The 27,966-nt window shown below is 41.2% G+C and overlaps 1 protein-coding gene across 2 annotated transcripts in view; it reads left to right on the top strand.

The window, feature by feature from the left end:
• Positions 1 to 27,966, top strand: part of pik3r3b (phosphoinositide-3-kinase, regulatory subunit 3b (gamma)) — a 514,779-nt gene that overhangs the window by 154,475 nt on the left and 332,338 nt on the right. For both annotated transcript variants that reach the window (XM_048601936.1, XM_048601937.1), the window contains exons 3-4: positions 1,415 to 1,507; positions 8,830 to 8,907. In XM_048601936.1, coding sequence (XP_048457893.1) covers positions 1,415 to 1,507; positions 8,830 to 8,907 — 171 coding nt within the window. The remainder of the gene's footprint in view (positions 1 to 1,414; positions 1,508 to 8,829; positions 8,908 to 27,966) is intronic.

The raw sequence follows: 27,966 nt of genomic DNA on the forward strand, positions 1-27,966 counted from the left end.
GCTTGGCCTGCTGTGTTCATGCAGCTCTGCACCTTGTTATCTCTATTATAGCAAACAGGATTTGGTTTTTGAAGCCACATTTTCAACTTTGGAACAATTTTGCATGCAAGTAACTTGTAAATGTGTGGTTGTTGCAGAATCTGGGCCACAGTATAAACTGCTCAATTTGACACCAGCAAGAACTGGTTAATTTTAAATGGTTCCAGTATAAGAGACTGAATAGTAGAAAATTACCAAAGAAATCTGTCTGTCTTTGTTCCACATGTAATATGAGCCTGAACAAATTCTTCTTATAGCAGAAGTAGCAGTTCTCAGTTTGGAAAGAAAAGTATTCTTTGGCTCAGGATTTACTTTGCAGTTAACTTTTGCGCAACTGGGTAAAACTGTCGGTATCTGGATCTAAGGTTAACAATTAGTGTGGTTCTGTAATTTAGGAATGTTGAAGATAACAAATTGCATAAAAGACATCATTCTGACTCAGAAAATCAAGTGAGATCGTGATGCATGAGAAGAAACCTTTCTGATGTGTGAAAATAAGGCATAGCCTGACATTAGGTTCGTGGCTTCAATCCACTTAAGTACTTGTTTCCAACTGAATGTTCCTGCACCACGCCTCCCCTACTTAGAACTCGGACTCACTGGACATGATGTATTGATGGCAGATGTGGGCCCCACTTGAGAAAAGGCCAATATGATGAGAGGGAGAAATTTCATTTACATTTTCAGCCAGCTCCACAAGATCATGGCGGTGGGATGGAAGAAGGCTGGGTGAGAGGGGTTGCAGTGACAGGGGAGAGTGATACCCAACCACTTGTGACCCCTCTCCTAAAGCCCTAAACCTCAGCAGGGTGGCAGTCGTGGCTAGAGTTCCCATGGCAGGATGTTAAAGCCAGCTTCTTCATTTGCTGGCTCCCCATTATGGATTAGTGAAAGTCAGTGTGTGAAACAGTGAGAATGAACCCCTCCATGATCATTCTGTGTGACAGAAAGGGCCAGTAACCTGAACTTGTTGTTCCCAAGAGGTTGAAATAACATTATTGCAGAATAAAAGACGCCTTTCTTGAACCATTGAAAGTCTTTTAAATCTGGAATCTTCCATTTTAAGAGCTTATGCAAATATGTACTCCAGATTGATCTAGTTTTGAAAAAAGCAGCCACATAATGAGATAGGACAGCTCTGAAATTGTCTTGCACACAGTAAATAGTAATTGCAGTGGTTGAAATGCACCATGCAAAGTCATCTATCTGATGGAATAGCCAACTGGACTACTTGTCGAAAATAATAAGTGTCAAAATAGAGAATGTTTTGCAGCTTGTTACATAAGGTCCATGATTAAAAAGCCAGTTCAGTTGATGCTAAGAGGAGGCTGCAGGCTGACATAATAAATAATCATTCTTTGTTCTACATTGACAGTTCCCTCGGGGCAGGAGCTAACTGAACTGTTAACTTTGCCGGATCAAGCACCACAGATTGTGATGAAGCTGACTGAAGCCTTGGAGAAGAAAGGTACTGTTTTTACAATTCTCCCAGTTGACCTTCCTTGAACACAAATGCAGGCATACACCAACATGTAAACCCAGAGGCACACAAAGGCCATCATCAAAGTCTGGGCTGGCCAGTTGCCTCAGAGTCAAGTTGTCATGGATTCAAGTTGCAGTCCAAGGCTTGAGCATGTAAAGTAAGGATTTATTACTGAAGGAGAGCTATGTAAACGTACCCGTTCAGCTAGAATTTGAAGATTTTCTCACATTATTCACAGGAAAGTAAAAGCTTCTCCTGATGCTACATAAAATACATTATTCATTTTGTGAACATGCTTCCTGGTGTAGCCTTTGAGATCTCACTGTTGTACTCAGTTGCATAACAATAATTTCGCTAAAATTAATTCATTGAGTGTTACTGAGAGATGTGTAAGCTATAATAAAAACAAAACCAAAACTCTGGAAGTACTCAGCAGGTCATGCAGCATCTGGGAAGAGAAACAGAGTCGATACAGTGTGGAGCTGGAGGAACACAGCAGGTCAGGCAGCATCAGAGGAGCAGGAAAATCGATGTTTTGGGTTCACACCCTTCATCAGGACTCAGAGAAACTTAATTACCATTTCAGGATGACAAGATTGAAAGATGATACTTGCTCAGGAGGCTAAGGATATTCAGCATGTCCACAAAGACTTCTCCTAATTTTTATAGATGCATCCTAGAAAGCATCCTATCTGGATGCAACACGGTGTGGTATGGCAAACGCTCTTCCCAAGGCAATAGAATGGGTGAGGGCAGGAGGGAGGCAAAAGGGAAGGTTGCTGATAAGGTGGAGGTCAGGAGAGGCTAACTAACAAAAGATTGAAGATACAAAAGCCAAAGAGAGTGGTAGCAAGTATAGTAAAGAGACAAAGGTTGTGTGCAGATAGGGTGTGAATGGCACCTATCTGAAGGCAACATGGAGGCATAAGGAAAAACACATCAGCAAACAAAAACTAAAGAAAGTGCAAGGTGGAGAGAGGTTAATATCTAAAGTTTGCAGTGCTGATTCCAGAAGGCCATTGAGTGCTGAGATGAAAGATGAGCAGCTCTTTCTCAAGCTTATGTTGAATTTCACTGGAACATTCAGCAATCCATTGACAGAAAGGTCAGAGTGGAAGTATGGCAGAGAATTAAAATGACAAATGACAAGATCAGAGGATTAGATAGGGTGGACAGTGGGAGCCTTTTTCCTCGGATGGTGATGGCTAGCACGAGGGGACATAGCTTTAAATTGAAGGGTGATTGATATAGGACAGATGTCAGAGGTAGGTTCTTTACTCAGAGAGTAGTAAGGGCGTGGAATGCCCTGCCTGCAAAAGTAGTAGACTCGCCCACTTTAAGGGCATTTAAATGGTCATTGGATAAACATATGGATGATAATGGAATAGTTTAGGTTAGATGGGCTTCAGATTGGTTTCACAGGCCGGCGCAACATCGAGGGCCGAAGGGCCTGTACTGCGCTGTAATGTTCTATGTTCTATGTTCTATGTTCTAAGAAACTCAGGGTCACGCTTGTGGACTGAATAGACTAACCACATGGACACCCGTCAATTGTGGCAAGGCCTACACAACATAATGGGCTACAAAGCAAAGTTGAACAAAATCGTAGGCAACAGTACGTCCCTACCCAATAGTTCAATGCATTCTACGCTCGCTTTGAACAGAAGGTCAGTGAAATGATGTCATCTATCCCAACAGCCTCAGATGCACCTGTACCCACGGTCACTGCTGCAGACGTTAGATTGGCTTCTTGAGAGTGAACCCACGGAAAGCGATTGGCCCAGATGGAGTCCCGAGCTGTACACTCAGATCCTGTGCGGAGCAGCTGGCGGGAGTACTTCCAGACATCTTAAACCTGTTCTTATTACAATCTGAAGTCCCCACCTGCATCAAGAAGACCACCATCATCCCAGTGCAAAAGGAAATCATGCAGTGTACCTCAATGACTGCCCAGTGGCTCTGACCTCCATAATTATGAAATGCTCTAAGAGGTTAATCATGGTTCACATCAACTCCAGCCTACCAACTTGACTTGACCCTTGGTCTCGGCTTCCCACGCTGTAACTGGATTCTCAACTTCCTGACCCATAGACTGTAATCAGTAAGGATAGGTGACAACATCTCCTCCATCGAATTCCTCAACACTGGTGCTCCGCAAGGCTCTGTACTCAGCCCCCTACTATATTCCCTATACACTCACGACTCTGTGGCTACTTTAGCCCTAACTCCATTGCTGATGACACCACCTTTGCAGGTCGGATCTCAAACAACGACGAGACAGAATATGGGAAAATGATTGAGTATTTATGGCATGGTGTAAAGATAACAGTCTCTCCATCAGTGTCTGCAAAGCGAAGGAGCTGGTCTTTGACTTTTGGAAGAGAGTAGAGGGCAGACCCCTGTCTGCATCATGGTGCTGAGGTGGAGATCATTGAGTGTGTCAAGTTCATGGAGAGATGATCACTAGCAGTCTGTCCTGGTCCACCCATGTTGATGCAATAGTCAAGAAAGCACATCAACATTTCTACTTGCTCAGGAGGCTAAGGAAATTCAGCATATCCACAAAGACTTCTCCTAATTTTTATAGATGCATCCCAGAAAGCATCCTACCTGGATGCAATACAGTGTGATATGGCAAACGGTCTTCCCATGACTGCAAGAAACTACAGAGAGTTGTGAACACAGCCCAATCCATCAAGCAAACCAGCCTTCTATCCATTGACTCCATCAATATTTCTCTCAGAAAAGCAACCAACATAATCAAAGACCACTCCCACCCTGGTTGTACTCTCTTCCACCTTCTTCCATCAGGCAGGAGATATACCAATTTGAATACAATTATGAACAGCTTCAAGAACAGCTTCTTCCCCGCCGCTATCAGACTTTTGAATGGACCTCTCAAATGTTAATTTTGATCTCTCTGTCTGCACCTTCTCTGCAGCTGTAACATTGTATTCTCCACTCTGTTCTGCTCCCATGGTGCACTTTGTATGGTACAATCTGCCTGTACAACACACAAAACAACACTTTTCACTGGATCTTGGTACATCTGACAGCAATACATCAAACAAATGGAAAGTGGTATTCCGCAAAGTGGTCTCTCCCCAGCGTAGAAGGGACCACCATACTGTAAACTGAAAATGCAGTATACTAAACTGAAAGAATAACAAGCAAATCATTTTCACTTGAAAGGAGTATTTGGTGCCTAGGATGGTGAGAAAGGGGAAGTGAAAGGGGAGCTGTTGCATCTGCACTTGCACAGAAGGATGATATAGGGAAGGGAGAGGGAATTGGGGTGACTGAGGAGTGGAACAGGGTGTCATGCAGGGAATAGTCCCCTTGGAATGCTGAAAAGGGAGGGCAGGGCAAGATGTGTTTGATAGTGGTGTCACAGTGGAGCCAGCGTAAAATGGCAGAAGACAATTTGTTGAATACGGAAACTAGCAAGGTGAAGGTGAGGAGGAGGGGAACCCTAGCGTGGTTTAAGGAAGGAGGGGAAGAGGTGAGAGCAGAAGTATGTAAAATGGATTGTACGTGGTGAAGGGCCCTCAAAACTATGCTGGGTGGGACATCCTTGGTTAAGGGGAAAAAAAGAGATATCAAATGCGCTGTCATGGAAGATTGCATCACTTGATGCAACAGAAATGGGAAAACTGGGGGAATGTTAGCAATTAGAGACTATGTGGCAGGGGCTTGCTGGATCATGACTGACCTTACCACAGCAGATCACGTTATAAGATCCATCTGATGCTCTTGCTACCAGTGTGCTGTCTTCTGGTAGGGACCTACATGCTTTGTTTAATGTGGTAGAAGAAAGCTAGAGTAAATGGCAATAGTAAGGGAAGGCAGCTGGAGTAATCAAACAGACCCTCCCTGGACAGCCTTTGGGGGAAAGGAGGCCTTGTGGGAGGAGGATCAGGCAGATAAAGGATTTCTTCAACTAGATGTAAACCACAGGCTTAATTTCATGTAAATACTGTGTCTTCCTTGTTAAACCTCCCTTCATGCTTGTGATGATATGGTGCCAGCACATAAAGAATCCCTGCTTCATGATCTTTGGGCAATCTGTGTATTCAAATCTTATGTTACACTGTAAATGCCTTTGTATGACAATGCCCGAACTGCATGGACTTCCTAGCTCACGCTCAACACTGCATGTCTCCTATCAGGTCTGAAATATGTTTTACTATTGACAATAGACTCTGCCTTGTGGAATACTGGCTTGAGGTTCTCTTCTGCAATGTCCTTGAATGTTCACCTCTTCCAGCTGCTTTTTAAAGCTATGCCTAAAGAAACTTCAGACCTCTCCAGTTGTCAGCATTTCATACACGAGAGCTAAATGAATTCTGCGCTGCTTGCCACAATATTGTAAAAGGAATCCTCACCATAGGGCAACCACAGTAAGGTTCACCTGGTAGATTTGGTGCCATTTTCCTGGTCAGGTAGACAGGTAGAGAAAAGTAGCATCTGAAAGTTTTGTGGGAAGAACCTTCTGTCTTAAACAAGATGCAGTTGCAACCAAGTATGGGTTACATTGATATGATAGACATTGTTGCTGAGATTTAGGGGAAGACCTTGATGTTAAGTCTTAATCTTACAAAATCCAAGGCTGTTCACCTGCTGAACTCCACGTGACATCATCGTATTGGGTGATGCTTAATGCTCTCTTCAATATTAACTCTTTTACACCCTTACAGCCTTATAAATGATGCTGCCATGTTATTTCCACTCTTATTAGCTTCATTGTCCCCTGTGAAATAAATCTAAAATTAGATCATTGGTGAGCTGCGTTCTTGAACCTCAAAATTTGGAGTGGAGGGACATTCGTAGCACAGACCAAAAGGGAGATCCAGGAAATTGACCCAGTTACAGTAAAAGATTGGTAATACAGATCCGATTCAGGACTTGAAGAGGCACTTAAGTTCGTGGTGTTCCCATGCATCTGCAACCCTTGTTTTGTAGTGGTTTAGGGCTTGGAAGTTGCTGTCAGATGACTCTTAGTGAGTCACTGTAGTGTATTTTGTAGATGATACACACTGCTGCCATTGTGTGTTGGTGTGGAAGGGAGTATTAAAGGTGATGGATAGGGTGCTAATCTGTGAACTAATTTGTCCAGGATGGTTTCAAGTTTGTTAAGTATTGTTGGAGCTGTGCCCATCTAAGCAAGTGGAGAATATTCCATTACACCTCTGAGTTGCCTTGTAGATGTGGATCAAGCATTGGCGAGACAGGAGGTGAGTTACTGGTTACAGAATTCCTAGCTTTTCGCTTGATCTAATAGCCACAGTGTTCATAATACTGTTGAAGTTCAGTTTCTAGTTGATGTTTACTCCCAGGATGTTGATAATGGTGGCTATAGCAATGGTAATACCATTGTATCTCAAAGGGAAGTGATTAGATTCTCTTTTGTTGCAGCAGTCATTGCCTGATATTTGTTTGACCTGAATAGTTCTTGTCGCTTTATCATCCCAAGCCTGGATATTTTCCAGGTCTTGCTGCATTGGGACACGGACTGCTTCAGTATTGGAAATGTTTTTGAACGGTGCTGAGCATTGTGAAATCATCAGCAAACATCCCCAGTTCAGACCTTAAGTTAGAAGAAAGTTCATTGGTGAGGCAGCTAAATATAGTTGAGCCTAGGAAACTAAACTGAAGAACTGCAGCAGTGATATACTGGGTCTGAGATGTTTGACTTCCTGCAACCATAACCTATCTTCCTTTGTGCCAGGTATGACTCCAGCCAATACCTATTTTTCCCCTGATTTCTAGGTTTGTTAGAGCTCCTTGATGCCATGCTCAATCAAATACTGCCTTAATATCAAGGGTAGACACTCTCACCTCACTTCTGCAGTTCAGTTACTTTGTCCTTGTTTAGACTAAGGCTGTTTGGAACTGAGTGAACCTGGCAGAACCCAAACTGAGCATCAGTGAGCAGGTTATTCCTGTACAGATGCTGCTTGGAGCACTGTTGATGACCCTGTCCATCACTTCGCTGATGCTGGGGAGCAGACTGATTGACATCCATTGCCTTCAAGGAGGTGGCTTGTAGATGCCTGATTTCCAGATGTGGGGGCCAAGTCCAAGATCGTTTACATGCTACTTTTTTTTGAATCAGGACAAGTTTTAAAACTCCTGAAGGGAAATGGCAGTATTCAAAATCACAGCAGCACCCAGTCACTACAATAGCTTCCTGTCTATCATGTAGTATTAGATAATAATTCAGATGAATGGTTCTTTTTTAACTGTGTACAGCAGAGGGTGCCCTTTAAATTTGTTGTGTAGCTAATTTTCAGTATGTAACCTGCCCTCAAGGTCATTCATTTGATTCATTATGAAATACAACTGTCTCTAAGGCAATAAATGTAACTGCAGATTTCAAATTAACTGGCATAATCATTGTGTTACTGAGAACTCTTAAAATTGATTCATTCTACTATTTTTGTCTATAGCTTTACCTATGTTTTCTGCACAGTTAATTGTTTGCTTAGTCACTTTATTTCACAAGCAGAATCAAAAGAATGAATGAAAGATTTGTGACAAATTTTGGAGGTGCAAGTGATATTGATGAAATGTGTTTGCACCTGAGGGTTTTAGAAAAAGGATCCAGAGGAGGTCTTGAGCCTGCTCAGCTCTTGCTGATCTGATTGGCCTTTTACTCCATTTTTCTGCCTATCCTCAATAACCCTTGACTCCCTCCAGCTTTTAGGAACATTAATTGGTGTGAGAGAGCAAATACTGTGTACCCACAGCACCGATTGCAATTTTGGTGCCTTCACTCAGGATGAGCTGTACTTTGGCATAAAGCCCAAAAGTTATTGATGGTTTCTGTTGACATTGAAAATCGATAGCTTGTTTGACCTTCCTCAACTATGAACATTCAGCAATAAAGAGAGTGCTGCCAGGGAGAACACACTGCATGAAGAACTCCTGATTTCCTGGAGTTCAGTGGGACTGTCATAAAAGTATACTGGAAAGTATTTTCATTGTTTTTGTGGTGTCATGAGACTGCTAATGTCTCTGCCTAGCAGCTTTTAGGTAGTCTTTTTGGCTTCTTCAGTGTCAGGTGCCCTGGATACACTGCTAGTACCGTAGATTCCAAACCAGCAACCTAGCATTCACCTGATCTTGGAATGCAGTCTAAAGTCGGTGGCTGAGGATTCTAGTACTCCCTTTTGGTACAGATACCAGGATATAACTCACTATCATAGATTTTTGTGGTAGGTAGTTCTGTTGTTGCATTCTAAGTTTGTACAATGTAATGATATATATTCCCAACTGAATTGAACTTTGTTCTTTGTCTCTGAAAGGTGCAGAAAATGATACCCTCTATAGGCCTCCTCCTGGCTCACCAAGTGGTTTGGAACTCAAGGAAGCACTCGAAACTGGTAAGAAACTAAGAATTGAAAACCAAACTTTTCTACTGCCTTTTCTGCTGGGACAATGGGGGCGCTGGGCTTCCTCTGTTAACTCGGAATCCAATTCACGTTTGAACTTGTGTTTCAAGCTGGTATTCGCACTTGTTGTTTTATAGAGGGGTCACTTAATGGTAATCAGAACAAAAATAAAGAGTTTCTCCTCTGAAGCCCTCCTGCAACCAACTGCAGCATCTAAAGTTCTGCAGTTCTGAGGAAGGGTCACCAGACCCAAAACGTTAACTCTGATTTTTTCTTCACAGATGCTGCCAGACCTGCTGAGCTTTTACAGTAGCTTCTGTTTTCGTTCCTGATTTACAGCATCTGCAGTTCTTTTGGTTTTTATGCAGCATCTAAAGTATCAACCTTGTTTAAACCATAATGTATACAGAATGGGAATCAAAACTGAAATCTTCCAGGTTTGAATTGATATGTTAGCTTTGAAACTGGGCCTTTAGTAGGTTATTGGATGAATTTTATTAAACTATCATTTTGTGCTCCAATTATTGTTTCTCCATTAAAGAAACAATAAAGGTCATAGTTATTGTTGTCATGATGAAAGGCAATGCCTTAATTTACTATAATCACAAGAATCTCTTTTATTTCTTGATAAGGTGGTGTAGAATTTCCATTGGGGTGTCTGCTGATCTCCCGCTGTGGCATGAGCAGAATTTCAAGAGAAACAGTGTAGAGCATTATTTGGGTTGCTGCCAAAGTTATTCTGGAGAGCAGGAAAACTGCCATGGAAATTCAAAATTGCTATGTTTAATTAAACACTGTTATACTCTTATTATTTATCACTGCCTTTGCAATTGTGGTAAATACTAATTTATTCCCACCATTACTTATTTTGCAAGGAATTTGACAGCTTGCTTTTGTGCTATATGCTTTTTTGGTAGATGTAGAAGAGTCACATACATTGATTGCCATTGTCTGTATTGAATCTGAGCAAAGGGAACAGACTGTTAGCTGTGTTTTCAGCCAACTCACTCCTGCTGATCTGCAAAGAGTTGAGGACCAGCTGGGTGATGAATACAATTTTTAAAAAAAACTGCTCCCATACTAAATGTTCCAAGGGCCATTTGTAAACTGGAAATCCCTTCTAACTGGAGGAGAATCAGAAGTGAGTCCATGACAGAGTAAATCCTGTTGAGGTGTTGGGCAACAGCTTTCAGGTACATCACTGTCCCCATTAATTAAATGTTTTTTTCACCTTGAAGCTCATTACCAGAGAGAGCAGAAGATTCCAACCTCAGGGATGCAATCCCATAAATCAGTTTGACATTTTATTTCAGGACTCACAAGTGCCACCTTGTTAGAATTACTGTCCCTGTGATGTGTTAAACTGACTATGAGCAGCTTGTTCTGCTGGCTTACATAAACTTTAAAGATCCCACTTTACTGTTGGAAGAGGATTTGGGAACCATTTGGTATCTTAGCAGAAAGGAGCACTCATTCTGCCAGTGGCAGGCATGTGTTAATATCACATTTAGCGTTTGATTTTGATACTCATGCTGTTTCTCCTTTTTCCTTGAGAATCATTCGAAAGGTGCACTTTGCCAGCTCCTCCATTGGTCAAGGTGGAAGCGCTGTGTCTTACAGCTGCAGGATGAGTCTCTAAATTGTTCTCTTCCATTACATTTCTAGTCAAAAATTCTTTACATTAATTTCACAAATTTATTCTCAGCCATGAATATGGTTTTGTTTGCCTTGTGCCAAGAATGCTTGGCTGTTAAGCTTAAATGCAGGCAGGTCCAACACCAACCCCCCGCCCCTCCCCCACCCCCCCCTCCCCCGTTATGTATCAAAAGTTCAGAACATTGCCCTGGGAATTCCAATTTGTGGAGGAAATAAGTCAGCAATTAGGTCTTTGTGGAGCCAGGAATTTCTGTCAGGCATAATTTCACTGGCAATGCACATCAACATGAATTCTGTTTTAGGGAAGCAGAAAGGAACATTTACTCTCCCAGTGGTAAATGCATGTTCATGTCAAAAACAGCATGAGGTGATGTTACTCATCCTGACTCCTGGCTCTTTCTCCTTCTCACCTGACAACAGGTGGCATTGTTTGAAAGGTACAGTTTGCCAGGATCCCCATTCGTCAAGGTGAATGTATTTGGTTAATAAAATGCTAGTCCATTGAGATTGCACATATTGCAAGTTCCAAACACAAATGCTCCTCATTGACATGACTAACAACAGTTCCCAGTCCCTAAATCTTCAGCTGATTTATGATGACAGGCAAAACTTTTTGCATGAGAATTTACAACATGCTGGAAACATCGGTAGTGCAGAGAAGAGTTAATATGTACAATGTGAATTGAATATACCAATTATGTTCTATGAAAATTATGTCTGGATAAATTGTATGCCTTGAAACTTGGGGTTTAGTTCCATTTCACAATATTTCACAGAATTACATTAAATCTTATCCCTGCATAGAAATTGACCATTCCATCCAACAGATCCTTCATAATTGCCTTGTGTTAATAATGCCTTGATGCAATACTTGGAAGCAGGCAGATTGACTGTTTCAAGTTCCTTGGGAATAAAGTCACTTTAATGCCCTCAGAAACCAAGAGTCTGACATAACATTTCCTGATGTTGAAAGCGGGGCCTTTAGAAATTAGATGCCAAGTTGTGTGCTTAAAATTCCATATATGGACAATAAGATGAATGAAGAACTGCTGAAAAATTGTGACAGCACAGAAAATTCTAAATAATGACATGTGGAAAAGAAAATTTCAGCCTTTAGGCCATTTGATCAGAACTGAAAAGTTACATAGTTCTCTCCAAGCTGGGCAAGTGGAGGAGAGCAGAAAGGTCTGTCGTTGGTTGGTAGATGTTACAGAGCAGTTGCAGATGAGCTACAATGGGAGTGGTGAGATGGTGCAAGGTGGACCAGCATAGCATACCATGCCACCAGACCTCCTGGCAGGAGCAGCTACAAGCAACAGCAGGAAAATGCTTAGTACATGATGTACAGGCAGCAGGTTCAATACAGCTGCTGACTGACAGCCGAGAGACCAATTACATTTGGCACAATATTGTGGATCAATAGAGTGCAATTGTTTTGAAGTGCTGGTTGATCAAAGATTTGTCTCCCCAATAGAACCACTCCCAGATCTTAAAATCCTTGGTTTGTATAGATGTCCACCACGCCTTAATCCTAAACTTCAATATCAGGATATAACTTGATTCCCCAATTATAAAAGAGAAACAAACACTAAAGAGCCCTTACCTCAAGCACAAAAGATATTTGAATAACTGTGGCAACATACAAGTTTTTGTTTTATTCGTTCATGCAATGTGGGCATAGCTGGTAAGGTCAATATTTGTTACCCATCCATAACGGCTCTTGAGAAGGTGTTGGCGAGGCAGGTTCTTGAACTGCTGCACTCCATCTGGTGTCAGTACATCCACAGTGCTTTTAGGTTGGGAGTTCCAGGATTCTGATTAATGAAGTAACAATGATATAGTTTCAAGTCAGGATATTGCATGTGTTGGAGGCGAACTTGCTTCTGGTGGTATTCTCAGCATTTGCTGCCCTATCTTTCTATATGGTAAAAAACACAGGCTTGGAAGGTGCAGTCAAAACAGCTGCTCATAGATGATGCAATCTGTTACCATGATTCACTGATGATGAAGGGAATGCATACTTGAGATGGTAGATTGGATACCAATCAATGGGGTTCCTTTGTCCTGTATGATTGCAAACTTTGTTGAGTGGTATTAGAGCTGCACTGATCCAAGTAAGTGCAGAGCATTCCATCTCACTCCTCACTTGGGCTTTGTAGATGAAGGAAAGTCTTTAGGGAGTCAGGAAGTAAATAAATTGTGGCAGAATTCCCAAACTCTGACATGCTCCTGTTTATGGTCGCTCACTGTTCTGTTTACAGACGGGGGAACCTGTAGGAACTCTTAGTTTATTCTGCTGCCTGTCCCCAGCTCCCAAACTGTCTGCAATTTTATAGGGAGGGAAAATTGTAACTCCCACCATTTTGTCCCCTCGCCCTCATGCCTTCATTCCACTTTGAGACCTTGCATCTACCTAGTTCTGTGGGACCCAGGACTCGGAGTCTGGAAACAGCCTGTGGTTCTAGCAGTAGCCATTGCTTTGGGTGGGAAACACTGCCATTTGGAAATCCTGTCCGGTATTCATGTGACTGGTCCAGTGAAGTTTCCGGTCAATGATAACTCCTGGTATGTTGATAATGGAGGTTTCAGTGCTGGAAATTCCATTGAATCTCAAGGGAAGATGATTAGGTTCTCCTGTTAAAGATCACCATTGCCTCGTATTTGTGTGGTGCAACTGTTATTTGCCACTTATCAGTCGAATTATTAAAGTGTAGGTCATACAGTCATGGAGTCACACAGCATGGAAAAGACCCTTCGATTCAACTTGTCCATGCCGACCAAGTTCCCCAAATGAAACTAGTCCTAATTGCCTGTGTTTGGCTCATATTCCTCTAAATCTTTATGACTTATATACCTTCTAAATGTCTTTTAAATATTATAACTATGCCTGTACCTACCACTTCCTCTGGCAGTTCATTCCACATACAAAACCATCCTCTGTATGAACAAATCGCCCCTCAGGTCCATTTAAATCTTTCTCCTCTTACCTTAAAAATATGCCCTCTAGTTTAGAACTCCAAAAGTGCCTTCACCAATGTCCTGTACAACCGCAACATGACATTCCACCCCCTATACCCAGTCGTCTGAGCAATGAAGACAAACATGCCAGATGCCGCCGTTATCACTCTGTCTACCTGTGATGCAACTTTCAAAGAAATTTGTACCTGAACCCCAAGGTTTCTCTATTAGACAACTTCTCAGGGCCCTACCATTAACTGTGTAAGTCTTGCCCATGGTCTTGCTGTATTTGGGCATTCAGAGCTTCAGTGTCTCAGGAGTTGTGAATGGTCCTGAATGCTGTGCGATCATCGGTGAACATTTTCACTTTTGACCTTATGATGAAGGTAAAGTCATGCATGAAAATAGTTGATCCAGGACACTACTCTGAGGATCCTCTGTTGTGATGCCCTGAGATTGGAATGGTTGTTGAATGTCAATCACAACTATGTTCATCTGTACTCGGTGTTATTTTGAAGACTGGTGAGTCTTCCTACTGATTCCCATTGACTCCAATTGTGCTAGGGCTCCATGATGCGACACATGGTTGAATGTTGCCTTGATATCAAGGGTGCCTCACTCTTACCTCACTGCTGCAGTTCAACTCCTTTTGTCCATGTTTGGACAAATGCAGTAAGGAGGTCTAACTCTGAGCTCTAAACCTGGCATTACCCAAACTGAGTGTCAGTGAGCTGGTTATTGCTGAGCAAGTATAGCACAGTTGAGGACACATTACACCAAGTTTGCTGATGATCAAGATTGGCCTGGTAGGCTGGTAATAAGCCGGCCATGATTTTTATGGACAGGGAATATTTGGGAAATCTTTCACAGCTGTGTGTAGATGCCATTTTTAGCTGCACTGAAAACCGCCAGGATAAGGGCAGCGAATGCATGGGAACACCACCACCTACAAGTTCCCTTCCAAGCCTCTCATTATCCTGACTTGGAACCATTTCACCATTTGTACATTGTCACTGGTTCAAAATTCTGAAACATCTTTCCTAGCAGCATTGTGGGTGTCCGTACACTCCAAGGACTGATAAACAAATAAACAAAATAACTGTTTGCAAGGAGGATCTTTAATGTACCCTTCTTAGTGCTGGTGCCTGAGTCTGGGTAGTCCATCTGGTTATCAAGCAGCTTTTCTGTTGTAGTTCAGTAAAACTGAGCTTTTCTCTGTGTTTTAACGTCTCTTTGTGATATTGGAGAGCCTGAAGTCTGAGGTGCTGCAGTCTTTTATTCACTTCTTGGAATGGAAGTAATGCTTTTTAAGGTCTTAGTGAAAATTTGTAGCTCGGATTGTGGATGCAGTTGTTCGTTTGCTCACTGAGCCAGTTGTTTCATGGTGTGCAGATATTTCATTACCATTCTAGGCAACATCATCAGTGTGATCTCTAATCAAAGCTTTGTTTTGCTCCATTCCAAAATTATGTGATCCTCTGGTGTGATGGATCATGTCACTTCCGGTTCAGTTTATTTGGCAACGGTCTGTATACAGGGTCTGTTTCTATGAGTTTGCTCATGGAGTCCTGTGTTGAGAACCATTCCTCCAGAAATTCCCTTGCATGTCTGGTGTTCTCTTGTACCAGTATGGTCACTTTGACCCAGTTGAAATGATAGCCTTCATTATCTGTGCGTATCAAGACAAGTGAATATTGTCGTTCTACTGCCAGCTGGTGTTTGTGTATCCTGGTCATCAGTTTCCTCCCTGTTTGTCTCACTTGCTGCATGGGATTCTGTATATCACGTTAGTCCTGTTTACCGTCGGTATGGGGTCTTTAGTCTTTGATAGCTTTTGACGCAGTGTTGATGTGGGTTTGTGTGCAATGATGATCCTATGCAGTCTAAGGAGTCTCGTTGTCATTTCTGACATTGTTTTTTGTTCTATATATTCAAAAATATATCAGAAATGACAACCAGACTCCTTAGGCCGCATAGGATCATGATCGCACGCAAACCTACATCAACACTGCATCAAATGCTATCAAAGACTAAAGACCCCATACCGACGGTAAACAGGACTAATGTGATATACAGAATCCCATGCAGCGAGTGCAATAAACATTACATTGGACAAATGAAGAGGAAACTGACAACCAGCATACATGAACACCAGCTGGCAGTAAAAAGACATGACCAATATTCACTTGTCTCGATACACACAGACGATGAAGGCTATCGTTTCAACTGGGTCAAAGAGACTATACTGGGGCAAGCAAACAACAGACATGCAAGGGAATTATTGGAGGCCTGGTTCTCAACATGGGACTCCATTAACAAACACATAGAAATAGACCTATTTTACAGACTGCTGCTAAAAAGAAAAACTGGAAGTGACAAGACCCACCACACTAGAGGATCACATAATTTCAATGCTTTGATTAGGGGCTGCATTGATGATGTTGCCTAGAATGGTAACAAAACATCTGCACACCATGGAACAACAGGCTTGGTGAGCTAACAAACAACTGGAAGTAATGCTTTCCTCAGGCTTCCCAAAACCAGGGACAGTAAAGGGATAGATTGCTTCATAGTTATCATGCATAAAATAAAGGTATCTGAAGGGGACCGGATGTAATTCTTTACTGCAATGTTGTCTTGTGATTAGGTGGCTTTTTTTCTGACAATTAGTAGGGATAGGATTCTTGTTTCTAATGACCATGTAGCTGGGTAGACCTCTCAGGATCAGAGCGATCCCGAGTTGTCATTTTGATGAGGCTGCCTTGCAATTGATCGAGCCCCTCCCAGATGTTGCTGTCCAGTGGGCCAATGGACTCAAAGTGTTTCAATCATTTACCAGGTACTATATGTTGGGAATGACGATTCAGAACTGCCTTTGTGTCTGACGAGGTGAAGAACTTTAAGATTTCATTAAAGAAGAAAAAGTACGCACCCTTATACCCATTGAAATCACTTTGCTTCCCATATTCTATACCCATCTGTTAGGCTCGAGTTGAATGTAATCATTCACTATCCCTCCTTACCAAGCATTCAAATATACCAATGATCTTTCCAAGCTCTCCTTTAGTCGCCTGCCATTCCTTGTCAATGTGTATTCCCTTCTGTTGTAATAACAAAAGTATTATTTGGCTATTGACATTCTTAATTCTGCATTTGTGAAATGAATGGTGGTAATGGTATGTGTAAGATATCTATGTGCTAAGTTGTGAAAGATCAATAGGCTTTGTAGGTACCAATACTTGACAGAGTACAAACAAGTGTTCTGGTTCCAAGGACAAGGTAAATGGTGACATCCTAAGAAGCATTTGAGACTATTGTAATGGGAGATACTAGATTGGCTCTCTGTGATTTAGTTATCTGTCTTGTCATACCTCTAAAAATGTATAAACCTTGCAAGATTATTAAACTTTTATTGAGACAGCAAGAGGACCATTGGGATGAAAGAGGTGAGACCTCCTTCCTCCAGGTGGATTTTTTTCTGCTAAATGTGACAGCCTTTCTATTGATGCTTCATTAATGCCATCCCTCCATCTTGTGATTTGAACCTGCAGCATTTTCACATCAGCCTCAGGAAAGTTTGCTTTGCACTGTTAGCCATTTCAAGACTTCTTTTCAATAGTTTGCTTGGCCTTAAGAAGATCGCATGGGGCAAATTAATTATGGAAATTGTGCTCTTCCCACTAACTTTCCCAAGCTTCCACAACACAGGTGACTCCTTTCTGATGAAATTTCTCCCTTTATGTTGCCAATATAATTTAAATGAAATGAGTGCAGGGATGGGAGGTTGTAAGACAATCATAGTGTTGGGACGGAAGGAGTGGGGAGGAGAGCCTGCCTCCAGTTCAGTTAATGACAAAGAAGTTCTTCTCACTCACAGGCCAGGCGAAACCTTTAAGGGTCAGTTAAAGAACGCCTTTCCATTGCCATTGATGTTTCATCAGTCAGAAAGTTAAATGCCTGATGGGCACAGAGCCAAATACGGGCTCTCAGAAATGGGCAAGGCAGTGTTGCCCTGGCTTTCTGATTTACTCAGGGACAGCTGCAGTGTACATTAAATTCAACTGTACAACCTGCTCTAGAGTTATGTAATGACATCTCTAAGCAAGTTGATTAAAAATTTTTAAGGGTTCACAGTGGCCATGCTCCTACCTCTAAGCCAGGAGGCCTAGGTTCAAGTCCCAATTGTTCCAAAAGTGTGTAATAGCATCATTGAATAGTTGAATAGAAAAACATTCCTACAACGTAGAACTCCCTAGCTATAGGATAAAGCACAGAACAAACTCTTTTACCAAGGAGCATGAAAGTTTTTATTGTTAACATTTACTGAAGACTTTCTTGTTAGTGCAGAACTCTTCTTGTAAATGCTGAAGCAGGAATGATGAGAGCTGTGATGAACTATTCATTACGTATCACAGTATTTTGTTACATGCCTGATTTGGTGAATAATGAACTTGATTTACTGCTTTAGACTGTCAAATCTCTGCCTTGTATGCAATATCTATTTGAACAGACTAAGGATACAGTGAGATACCTATGCAAATTCCAATCTGCAATTTATCACAATTCAGGTAATTATCGATCCCTCAATCCATTTCCTCTGCAAGGAAGTGAATGAAAAGATGTGATTTTCAGATTAAAAAGAGATGCCTTTCTGTACAAAGGATTATCGCACCCTGTAATTAGAAAGTAATCCAAAGAAAATTCCAAACCCTAGCAAATTGACAACTGAGAGCAATAGTAGATCCGTACCAAAGAGTGTAAAAATGCAAGTGGCACTAGGATTTCACTGCCTGATACTCCAAAAGGGTCTACTATGTAGTGGCAGATCACAGTGCCAAGTCAGGGAACTTGCCCCTCTCTGTACTGTCGTGAGGTGCAGCACCGAGTGGAGGCCCGGAGCATGAGTGAAGGTGTGAAATAATTCTCCCCTCAGTATAGCATTTTGATACTAGATTTAATACAATGTATGTTGTATTTCTTTCATAAGCAAGTATGAAGAACTGCAGAAGGAGAGGTGGCTGGAGTGAAATAGCTATAAATATTGTATCCTTTCTTTCGAGATTAATGTAAATGCAGCTGAAGGGCAGACAAAGAGGTTGAATACAGTTTTAATGGAGGCTGGGTGTTTCTCTATCTTGCACATGCTAACTGACTGCAAGAGAACTGAATCATGTGATATCACATCACTTCCTGTGATGACATGACTACATACATTGAATAGATTATTTTTAACACAACAACAAATGCACTATCATAACAAATATTTTCTCTGTTTTCCTTTGGACTTATAAGGGGTGGGGAAAGCAAATTGAAATTCAGTAAATTTGGAGACACTGAACCAATGGCCTGAAAATTGGATAGTGCTCATTGCAGTGCTTGCTACTGAGGCTAGTTGTAGGATCATGGGTAATTAGTCCACTGGTCCATGATGGTACAGTTGAGATGTGGGCATCAAATATCATTCAAGAGGCAGCTTGCTATCAGCAAGTGGGAGCTGGGATGCTGGCTGAAGGCCCTGTGCTAATGTCAGGGGCAGCCAGACACTTGGAAGGGAACTGAGTAGTGATCTTCTAGCATCTCCTAACTTCATATATCGGTCCTAATTTGTTTTTTGCAAGTTTTCTTTTGCTGGCAGTCTGCTGCGATCCTGGAGGACCATTATTTAGCTACATATAGATATTTATCAAGATCTAATGATAAATAAGGGAGGCAATGGCCGAGTGGTATTATCGCTGGGCTGTTAATCCAGAGACCTAGATAACATTCTGGGGACCTGGGTTCGAATCCCGCTATGGCAGATGGCGGAATTTGAATTCAATGAAATATCTGGAATTAAGAATCTAATGTTGACCATGAATCCATTGTCGTTTGTCGGAAAAACCCACCAGGTTCACTAATGGCCTTTAAGGAAGGAAACTGCCATCCTTAACTGGTCTGGCCTACATGTGACTCTAGACCCACAGCAATGTGGTTGACTCTGAACTGCCCTCAGGGCAATAAATGCTGCCTGGCCAACGACACCCTCATCCTGTTAACGAATATTAAAAAATGTATCATTAGTGATGTAAAGTGACAGGATAACTAAGCCTACTGTGAGACGGTTTTATGTGAAGCCTGCACTGAGCCTTGGTTAAAAGACAATGTTTAATAAAAGGTAAAGTTTGTCAACAACCTCGTATGTCACTGTATCTATCAACACAACAACTTAATACACTCTCCAAGACCTACAACAATGGTACCAGATGTTGACAGTGGGAAAATCCATGGTATAGTAAATAGACAAAGCAATAAATGAAAATGCCAGCAAGGGAAAAGCAATAAGAGAAAATGCAGTGACTGGAAAAGCAGCAAGAAAAAAGACTGTGAGGAACGGACAGAATGGAAAACAACAAGTGAAGGGGAGCCATGGAGGAAACCATACCCTTGTTGGATTGCTTCCAGGACCTGGATGGTCAAAATCAAGCTAAGAATTGGTGACCTAGTGCCATATTTCTACAAGGTACAGAAGAGCTACAGGATGAGCAGAAAAGTGGAACAAAGAACGGGTAATTTCCTTTCTCTATGCTATAGGCAGTTGTGCAAGCGCTGTATTAGTCAGACAGGACATTAATGAAAAAAACAGCAACGGACAAAAGATGTTATCAAAGCTTCGGTACATATCTCAGTCCTAGAAGAGACATAATTATGGAAAAAGCAAAATTCAATAGATGCTTTTAACGACCAGGAGAGAGCGCAGATTCCTTCATTAACAACTTATATTGATTTTTTGAGAATTGTGAATACGGAACCCTGAAATTAATTTGTGATTCTATTGTTATAGGAGTCTTCGAAGAGACATTATTAGATTTTCTACAGTCAGGGGAGGATTTAATGTTATCAAAGGCTGTGCAGTTAACAAGGCAGGCAGAAGCGAGAAAGCAGAATTGGCTATTTATTTGAGGCGACAGGGAGGCTTTGTGGAGAAAAATTACTGAGACAGTGCGGTTTATGGGGCACTAAAGTGGAAGCACATCTACATAGAGACTGGGAAACAGCATAGGGGCTGTACTAGCTGTCATTATGCAGTATACCTGATGTGGTAGGAAAATATTGCATTGATGTGACCATTAAAAATCCAGTGTGCCATTCCTGTAAGAACAGGGACATTTTAAAACTGTATGCTATATTAGAAAAGAAACTCGCAGCTTAAAAAAAATGAAAATTAAAATATATTGAAGCAAGTAACATTCAAGAAACTGAAGATGTTAAAGACAATGAAGTGCCTTTCCTGGTCAAAATTAGCTGATCTATTGGAGTGTGAAACCATCTATGTAGTCAGTAGACTTATGGGGGTGAAAAAGAACAAATTAGATACTGGGGAGGGAGTTTCTGTTCTTTTAGATAAAAACAATGCCTAAAGCAAAACTTCCTCCAGCTTTCAACAATGCAGGTCCATGGAATCTGGGGCATTCAAATCAAGGCATAGTTGTCTGCTATATTTCTGTATTAAAGAAAATAAATCACAGGAATTGTGTATCCAAAACGAAAAGTGTTCACTGTTGAGCTGAACTGCTTGTACAGATCTGCAACTCATCCATAAGGTAGAAGAATTGGAAAGAATTGAAAATTGAATTAATTCAGCAGAGAATTTATGAAAGCGGAAGACAGCTTATCGCAACACATTGAGATCAGATGTCAAACCAGTGTATTTGTTCGCATCAAGAACATTTCTACATCTGCTTTTACATAAGGTGAAGCAGGAAATTGAATCAGTGCTGTATCAAGGAGTAATTTCACCGGTAACAAAATCTACAAGTTAGTCTTTCTGCATGGTTCCAGCACTGAAACCAAATGTGTCACTGCAAATGTGAGTTAACTTCACAGTTGAACAAAGTAGTAGAAAGGGAGTTGAATCCAACTGCATCTCTGAATGTCAGTCTGGCAAAAATAGCAAAATGCATTGTTTTTACCAAACTGGATGCAAATAAATTTGAAAATTATCTTTGGACAAGAAATTCTAATTACTGACACCATTCATCACAAAGTTAGAAGTCACATGATACCAGGTTATAGTCCAATAAGTTTATTTGAAATCACAAGCTTTCAGAGCGCTGCTCCTTCATCACCTGCTGGACTATAATCTGGTGTCATGTGACCTCTGACTTTGTCCACCATAGTCCAAGACCAGCACCGCCATATTCATCACACCATTTTGAGAGATACTGTTTGGATTGACTATCCTTTTATATTACTTCAAGAACAGATACTTTTCAAGAACAGTAATGAGTATTCTAGATGCACCAGAGATATTAGCTGCCATATGGATTATTTTTGATGCATTCATATGATGTGTGTGTCACTGGCTAGGCTATAATTTGTTGCCTATTCCTAATTGTCCTGGAGGAGATGATGGTGAGCCACCTTCATAAACTGCTGCAGTCCTTGTGCTGTAGGCATGCCCACGGTACTATTAGGAAGGGAGTTCCTGGATTTTGATCTGGTGACATTGAAGGAATGTGGTTATGTTTCCAACTCAGGATGATGAATGGCTTGAAGGGGAGCTTGCTTTTGATAGCGTCCCCATGCATCTACTGCCTTGTCCTTCCAGATGGTAAATATCAATCTGACATTGGAAAGTATTGTTGCAGAAGCCTTGGTGAGTTACTGCAGGGCATCTTGTAAAGGTACACTGCTACCACTGTGTGTCAATGGTGAAGGGATTAAATGGTGAAGGTAATGCATGAAATGCCACTAAAATGGCTACCTTATCCATGACATCAAGCTTAATGAGTCTTTTTGGAGCTGCACTCATCCAAATATACAGAGAGTATTCCATTACTTTCTTGACTTGTGCCTTGTAGATAGTGGACATGGAATATGGAGATGGGTATTGAGTTAATTACCTCTGAATTCCAAGCATGCGTACATAAGGCGAGTCAGGTTCAGTTTCTGATCAGTGGTTATCCTCCAGATTGTTGATAGTATGGGAATCAGCAGTGGTGATACCATTGAATGTTGAGGGATGAAAGCTATATTTTCTTTTGCTGGAAATGGTCACTGTTTGGAATTTGTATGGTGTGAATGTTACTTGCCACTTATTAGGCTAAGCCTGGATATTGTTCAGGCTTTTCTGCATATGAACACAGACTGCTTTAGCATCTGATGTGTCACAAATTGTGCTGAACATTGTACATTGTTCAGCTCACCTCCTGCTTCTGACCTTATGGATCAGCAAGGTCATTGATGAAGCAACTGAAAATGGCTGGGCCTGGTACACTCCCCTGAGGAAGATCTGTCGAGAAGTCCTGGAGCTCCAACAACCACAATTATCTTCCTACGTATGATTCCAACCATTGGGGAATTTTCCTCCTGATTCCCATTGACTCCAGTTTTGCTGGAGCTCCTCAAAGCCATAGTCAGTCAAATGCTGCCTTTATGTTAAGGGTGGTCACCCTCACCTTCCCTCTGGAGTTCAGTCATTTCACCATGCTTCAATGACGGCTGTAATGAAATTAGGATCCTGATGACTGTGGTGGAAGCCAAGCTGCATCTCAGTGATCAGGTTATTGTTGAGCAGGTGCTGCTTGATAGCACTGCGATACCTCTTCTATCACTTTACCAATGATCAACTGTCGGCTTAAAGGCCCATAAGTGGCTGAGTTTGATTTGTCCTGCTTCTTATGCACAACACATACCTAGGCAACTTTCCACATGGTCAGGTAGATGCCAATGTTGTAATTGTACTAGAACAGCTTGGCTGGGGACAGGGTTACTTCTGGAGCACAAATGTTCAGTACTCTGCTGGAATGTTGTCTGGGCTTTGCAGTATCCAGTGCCTTTGGCCATTTCTTGACATCACATGAACTGAGTTGAATTGGCTGGAGGCTGGCCTCTGTGATGCTGAGGACCTGAGGAGAAAATCAAGACAGATCATCCACTCAGCACTTCTGACTGAAGATGGATCCAAATAATTCACCCTTTTCCCTTACATTGATGTTCGGACCTGGTCGATTGTTGAGGCTGGGGTATTTGTGGAGCTTCTACCTCCTGTTAGTTGGTTAATTGTTCACCATTATTCATGACTGGATATGACAGGACTGCAGAGCTTAGCTCTGATCTGTTGGTTGCGGAATCACTCAGTTCTGTTTAATGAATTCTGCTTCTGCTGCTTAATATGCAAGTTGTCGTATGTTGTAGCTTCATCAAGTTGACACCTCATTTTTAAGTATGTGTGCTGCTGCTCCTGACATGCCTTCTTGCATCATTGAACCAAGGTTGATCATCTGTCCTGACAATAATGGTGGAATGGAGGATATGCCGGGATATGAGGTTACAGCTTGTGTTTAAGTACAATTATGCTGCTTCTGATGGCCCACTGCACCTCATAAATGCCTGATTTTGTGCTGCTAGCTCTATTTGAAGTCTGTGCTGTTTAACACAGTAGTTGTGTGACACCACACAATGGAGGATATCCTCAATGTGAAGAGAGGATAACAATCAGATTTGCAATTCCACTACGTCAGAGCAGGATGACAGAGTGAGAAAAGTGACAGGTCACAAGAAGCAGGATTTACCCTCAATGACAAATGTAAGTCCTCACAACCGACCATTATATTTCTCGTACATATTGTTTCCACATCAAAAAAAAATAAAGCTATCAAAGACTTGTCACACCTCACAATGTACTTCAGTGATTTCAGGTGATAGTGAATCAACTGGGAAATGTCTTACTCAATTTGACACATGGAAATGAGCCACCACAGCAAATCCTTGACAAGGCAAGACAGCGAGAGAAAATCAACACATTCTCCTCAAAAGATTAAAAGAGATGCACATTTCATTAGACCAGTTGTCTCATTATATAGCTCACAGAACTGCTTACAATAATGCCCTAGATGCATCATTGATTGGACTAGGAGCAGTACTCTTTCAAATATAGAAGGATGGGAAATGTACACAAGTGTACAACACATCCAGGTCTATAGCTGAAGCAGGAAAAAGATGCACAGTAATTGAAATTGAAACATTGGCAATTAGGAGGGCTTATGAGAGATTTGTAAACTGTGCCTTACATATAAAGTTCACCACTAAGACAGATCATAATCTGTTACCTTATTTTGTTCAATGCAAAGGAATTCATCACCAAGTGTGCAGGGATTTTGTTTGAGATTGATGAAATTTGATGCTGTAATTGAGTATGTCCAAGAAAAACATCAAACCACATTGGATGAATTGTCACATGTTCCTGTTGAGAAATCTGAACAAAACAAGATAAATTTTGTTGAAGGTGTGGAGTCCTATTCGTCATTGACTACAAAGTATCTATCAGGCACAAGAAAGAAGTTAAATGAAATTTGGAAGGCTTGAAAAGCCAGTGGAAAATGCACTCAAATTTGTAAGTGCTACAACAAGGATGGTCATGAAGCATTCCACATAAGCATATTCCCAGCTAATACTTCGATCGATACAGTCCTCTTGGTGTCATGCATGACTTGCTGTTTTATGATGAGAGATTACTCAAGATTCTTCAGAAGTTGTACAAGCGTTACTTTGGTATTACGAAGCATTATGTCGGAGCACAAAATTCTGTCTGGTGGCCAGAAATCTCAACATCCCTGGAAGCAATGGTTTCAAACTGTTCACATCGCCCATGCTATCCATTGTCTGACTGCCCTTCAGAGAGAAGGGGATCGGGGACAAGGAGGAAGATCAAGTTCTGGAAAAATCCATTACGTCCATGATCTTATCTTGATGAGACTGAAAATGGAACATTGATAAGAAACTAGAGCACACTGGTTTCTACAGAAGAGAGCTTGAATGGAAAGGACCAGCTATATGGGAGGCCAGGAAGAAAGCCTGAATAATGAGCTGGTATTCTCTGATGCGTCTCATACTACTTCACTGAGTTCAAGAGAAAACATGAAGAACTTGAATCGTATACCTTCTCGAAGAGAGCTGAGAACAAGATCAGGGAGATGGGTGAAACCTCCACATTGTGTTCTGTGTGAGTCAGAGCTGAAGACAGAGACTTGAGGAGAGATGGAGGATGAAGTTAATAATGCAGTAAATACAGTCAGAAACTTGGAGGCAGATGTGTGTAACGGATTATGTTAAATATGTAATTAGCCTACATCATGCTTGATGTAAAACAACATGACAACTGAGTCTGTTAAGACATGGTTTTATGTGAAGCCTCATTCTAAGCCCTCTCCTGTATGGTTAGAAGGCAATGGGCTAAAACTCATATGGGTGACTTGGGCTGTGGTGAGATTTATTACAGAATCAGGTAAGAAATTCAATGATGCCCATCTCATTGTCAGGAGCATCTTGCTGCATCTTTTATGCTTCTGCCAGGCAGTGGGGTGAGTTTCTCACCAGATAGCAGCAAGTTGCCAATTAGAGTGAATTTTAATTTGTTAAACACCTCAGAAACCTGGGACCATGGGGTGATGTGGTGACCTCCACTACTGGGTCTAGAGGAAGAGGAAATCCTGTATTTGCACCTCCCCTTCCAGTGGGACCTCCAGATCCCTACCCACAAACAGGGCATCATTTTCCTCCACCTGCCACATCTGGGGCAAATATCAAGAATCATGCAAGGTAGCTTTGGACTGATCGTGCTTGTCTGGGTGCGCTGTTGTGTTGATGCAAGGGGTGCTGATCTGTCGGTAGATATCCATTGAGTGATGAGTTGTTCCAGGAATGGTGAGTGGTAAGATCAGGATAGAATCAGATGTGTAGGCAGTTAATGAGGTAAGTTTGTTAAATATGGTGAGAAATTCCACTGGGGCTCATGGCGAGAATCCTTCCAAAAATCCGAGTAATTTATGCTTAGCCAATCAGAAGAAAGATTCAGCATAATATTTTAGAAAAGGTGAAGTTTGTTAATAGCCTAGCGTATGTCTCTATTGATCCAAAGGCACAACTGGCTCTGTAATCCGTGATAAAAAAAACATGTAGATGTGGTAATCCTGAATGTATGCTATTTTTCGTGCATAAAACAATTTCTGTCTTGCATATTACATAAGTGATTGATTCATGTGTTACAGAACCTAATTTTTAGATGATTATCATGAATACAGTACCTGAACAACTGTGGCACTGAATGTGGTTAGCCCCTAATTTGGAGCTCTCTTGCCCCCATTTTTCACAGTCTATTCCAGTATGTAGATCTTCACCTTTTGCATAAAGAAATGTGAAAAATACTGTCAGATGTTGGTTTTCACTACACTAATATTTCTGCCTCAATCTTAAAAAATTAATTTCCATTAAATTAGGAATGCCTTTGTGAACTTGTACATTTTTCGTGATTAAGATTCCTTAAAAAGTGGTTTTGTGGATGTTGTATAGATGTTTGAAAATGCTGTGAGGAACAGACTGTACTCCAGAGTTAAAAAGCGATAAATCACTTGCAGAGTCTTGAGAGGGGAGTGGAGGTCAGTGAAAGGGAATGCAGTGTCATTTTATTTTGAAATGACAGCTTTTGTTGGCCCACAGCGAGTGATAGTTTGCTCTGTTTTCAACTAGTATAGCTTTTCGTTCAGTCGGCTCTGTCAGTGCTGGTTCAGTTTCATAAACTCAAAATCAGCAAAGTACTGATCCATGTACCTCAAGAATAAAACAGGAGCAAAATTGTTGGTAACAAAAATGGCTGCAATAAAATATAGACTGCTTCTGAAGGGAAAATGGCCTTAATTACTTCATCGTGACATCGTAAATGAATTAATTAAACTAATTTTTAAATTAAATTCACTATGTCGCTATTATCTTATCATTTTTTTTAAAAATTACTTCCAACCTAGTATTCATTTTTGTATAGAACTTTGCAGTATTTATTTTTATGTGCAGCTGGTAAATCAATTTTTAGAGTCTACCACTAGGGGGTGGTGTTTTATCAGGGTCATGCTTGCTTTTGATCGCTGTCTGCCATCAGTCATGTTGTAATCTCAGTTTCCCAGTAAAGCTTGATTGTATGATAATTAAAATGCATTCTGTTTGCATCAGTGATATAATAACAATTTCCCTTACAGGAACACTTTGAAAGGCTTTAACTTTTGATGTAAAAAGGCTCATTGGCTTGGGTGAAGTAGTGGTAAGAAAGAGACTAATACCTTTGGGAACAGATTGTTATTTCCAATGTGAGTTGGCACGTTCGGGAGAGGAGAGCAGAACGTCTGGGAATTTTTGATAAACAATACTTATTATTGAAATTTTAAAATATCTTTTCTAATATGAGTTTGTTTATTTATTTAGTGTTGTGAATGCAACTAAATTGGGATTGCTTAGGCATTGAATCCATTTTTCTCAAGCATATTATGAATACACACATTACTACAATATTATGATATAACAGATCTATATGAACTCCCGAGAGATAGTAAGAACTGCTGATGCTGGAGTCAGAGATAACACGGTGTGGAGCTGGAGGAACATAGCAGGCCAGGCAGCATCAGAGGA

This window comes from Rhincodon typus, chromosome 10 (assembly GCF_021869965.1).
Source record: "Rhincodon typus isolate 14 chromosome 10, sRhiTyp1.1, whole genome shotgun sequence".
NCBI classification, from domain to species: Eukaryota; Metazoa; Chordata; class Chondrichthyes; order Orectolobiformes; family Rhincodontidae; genus Rhincodon; species Rhincodon typus.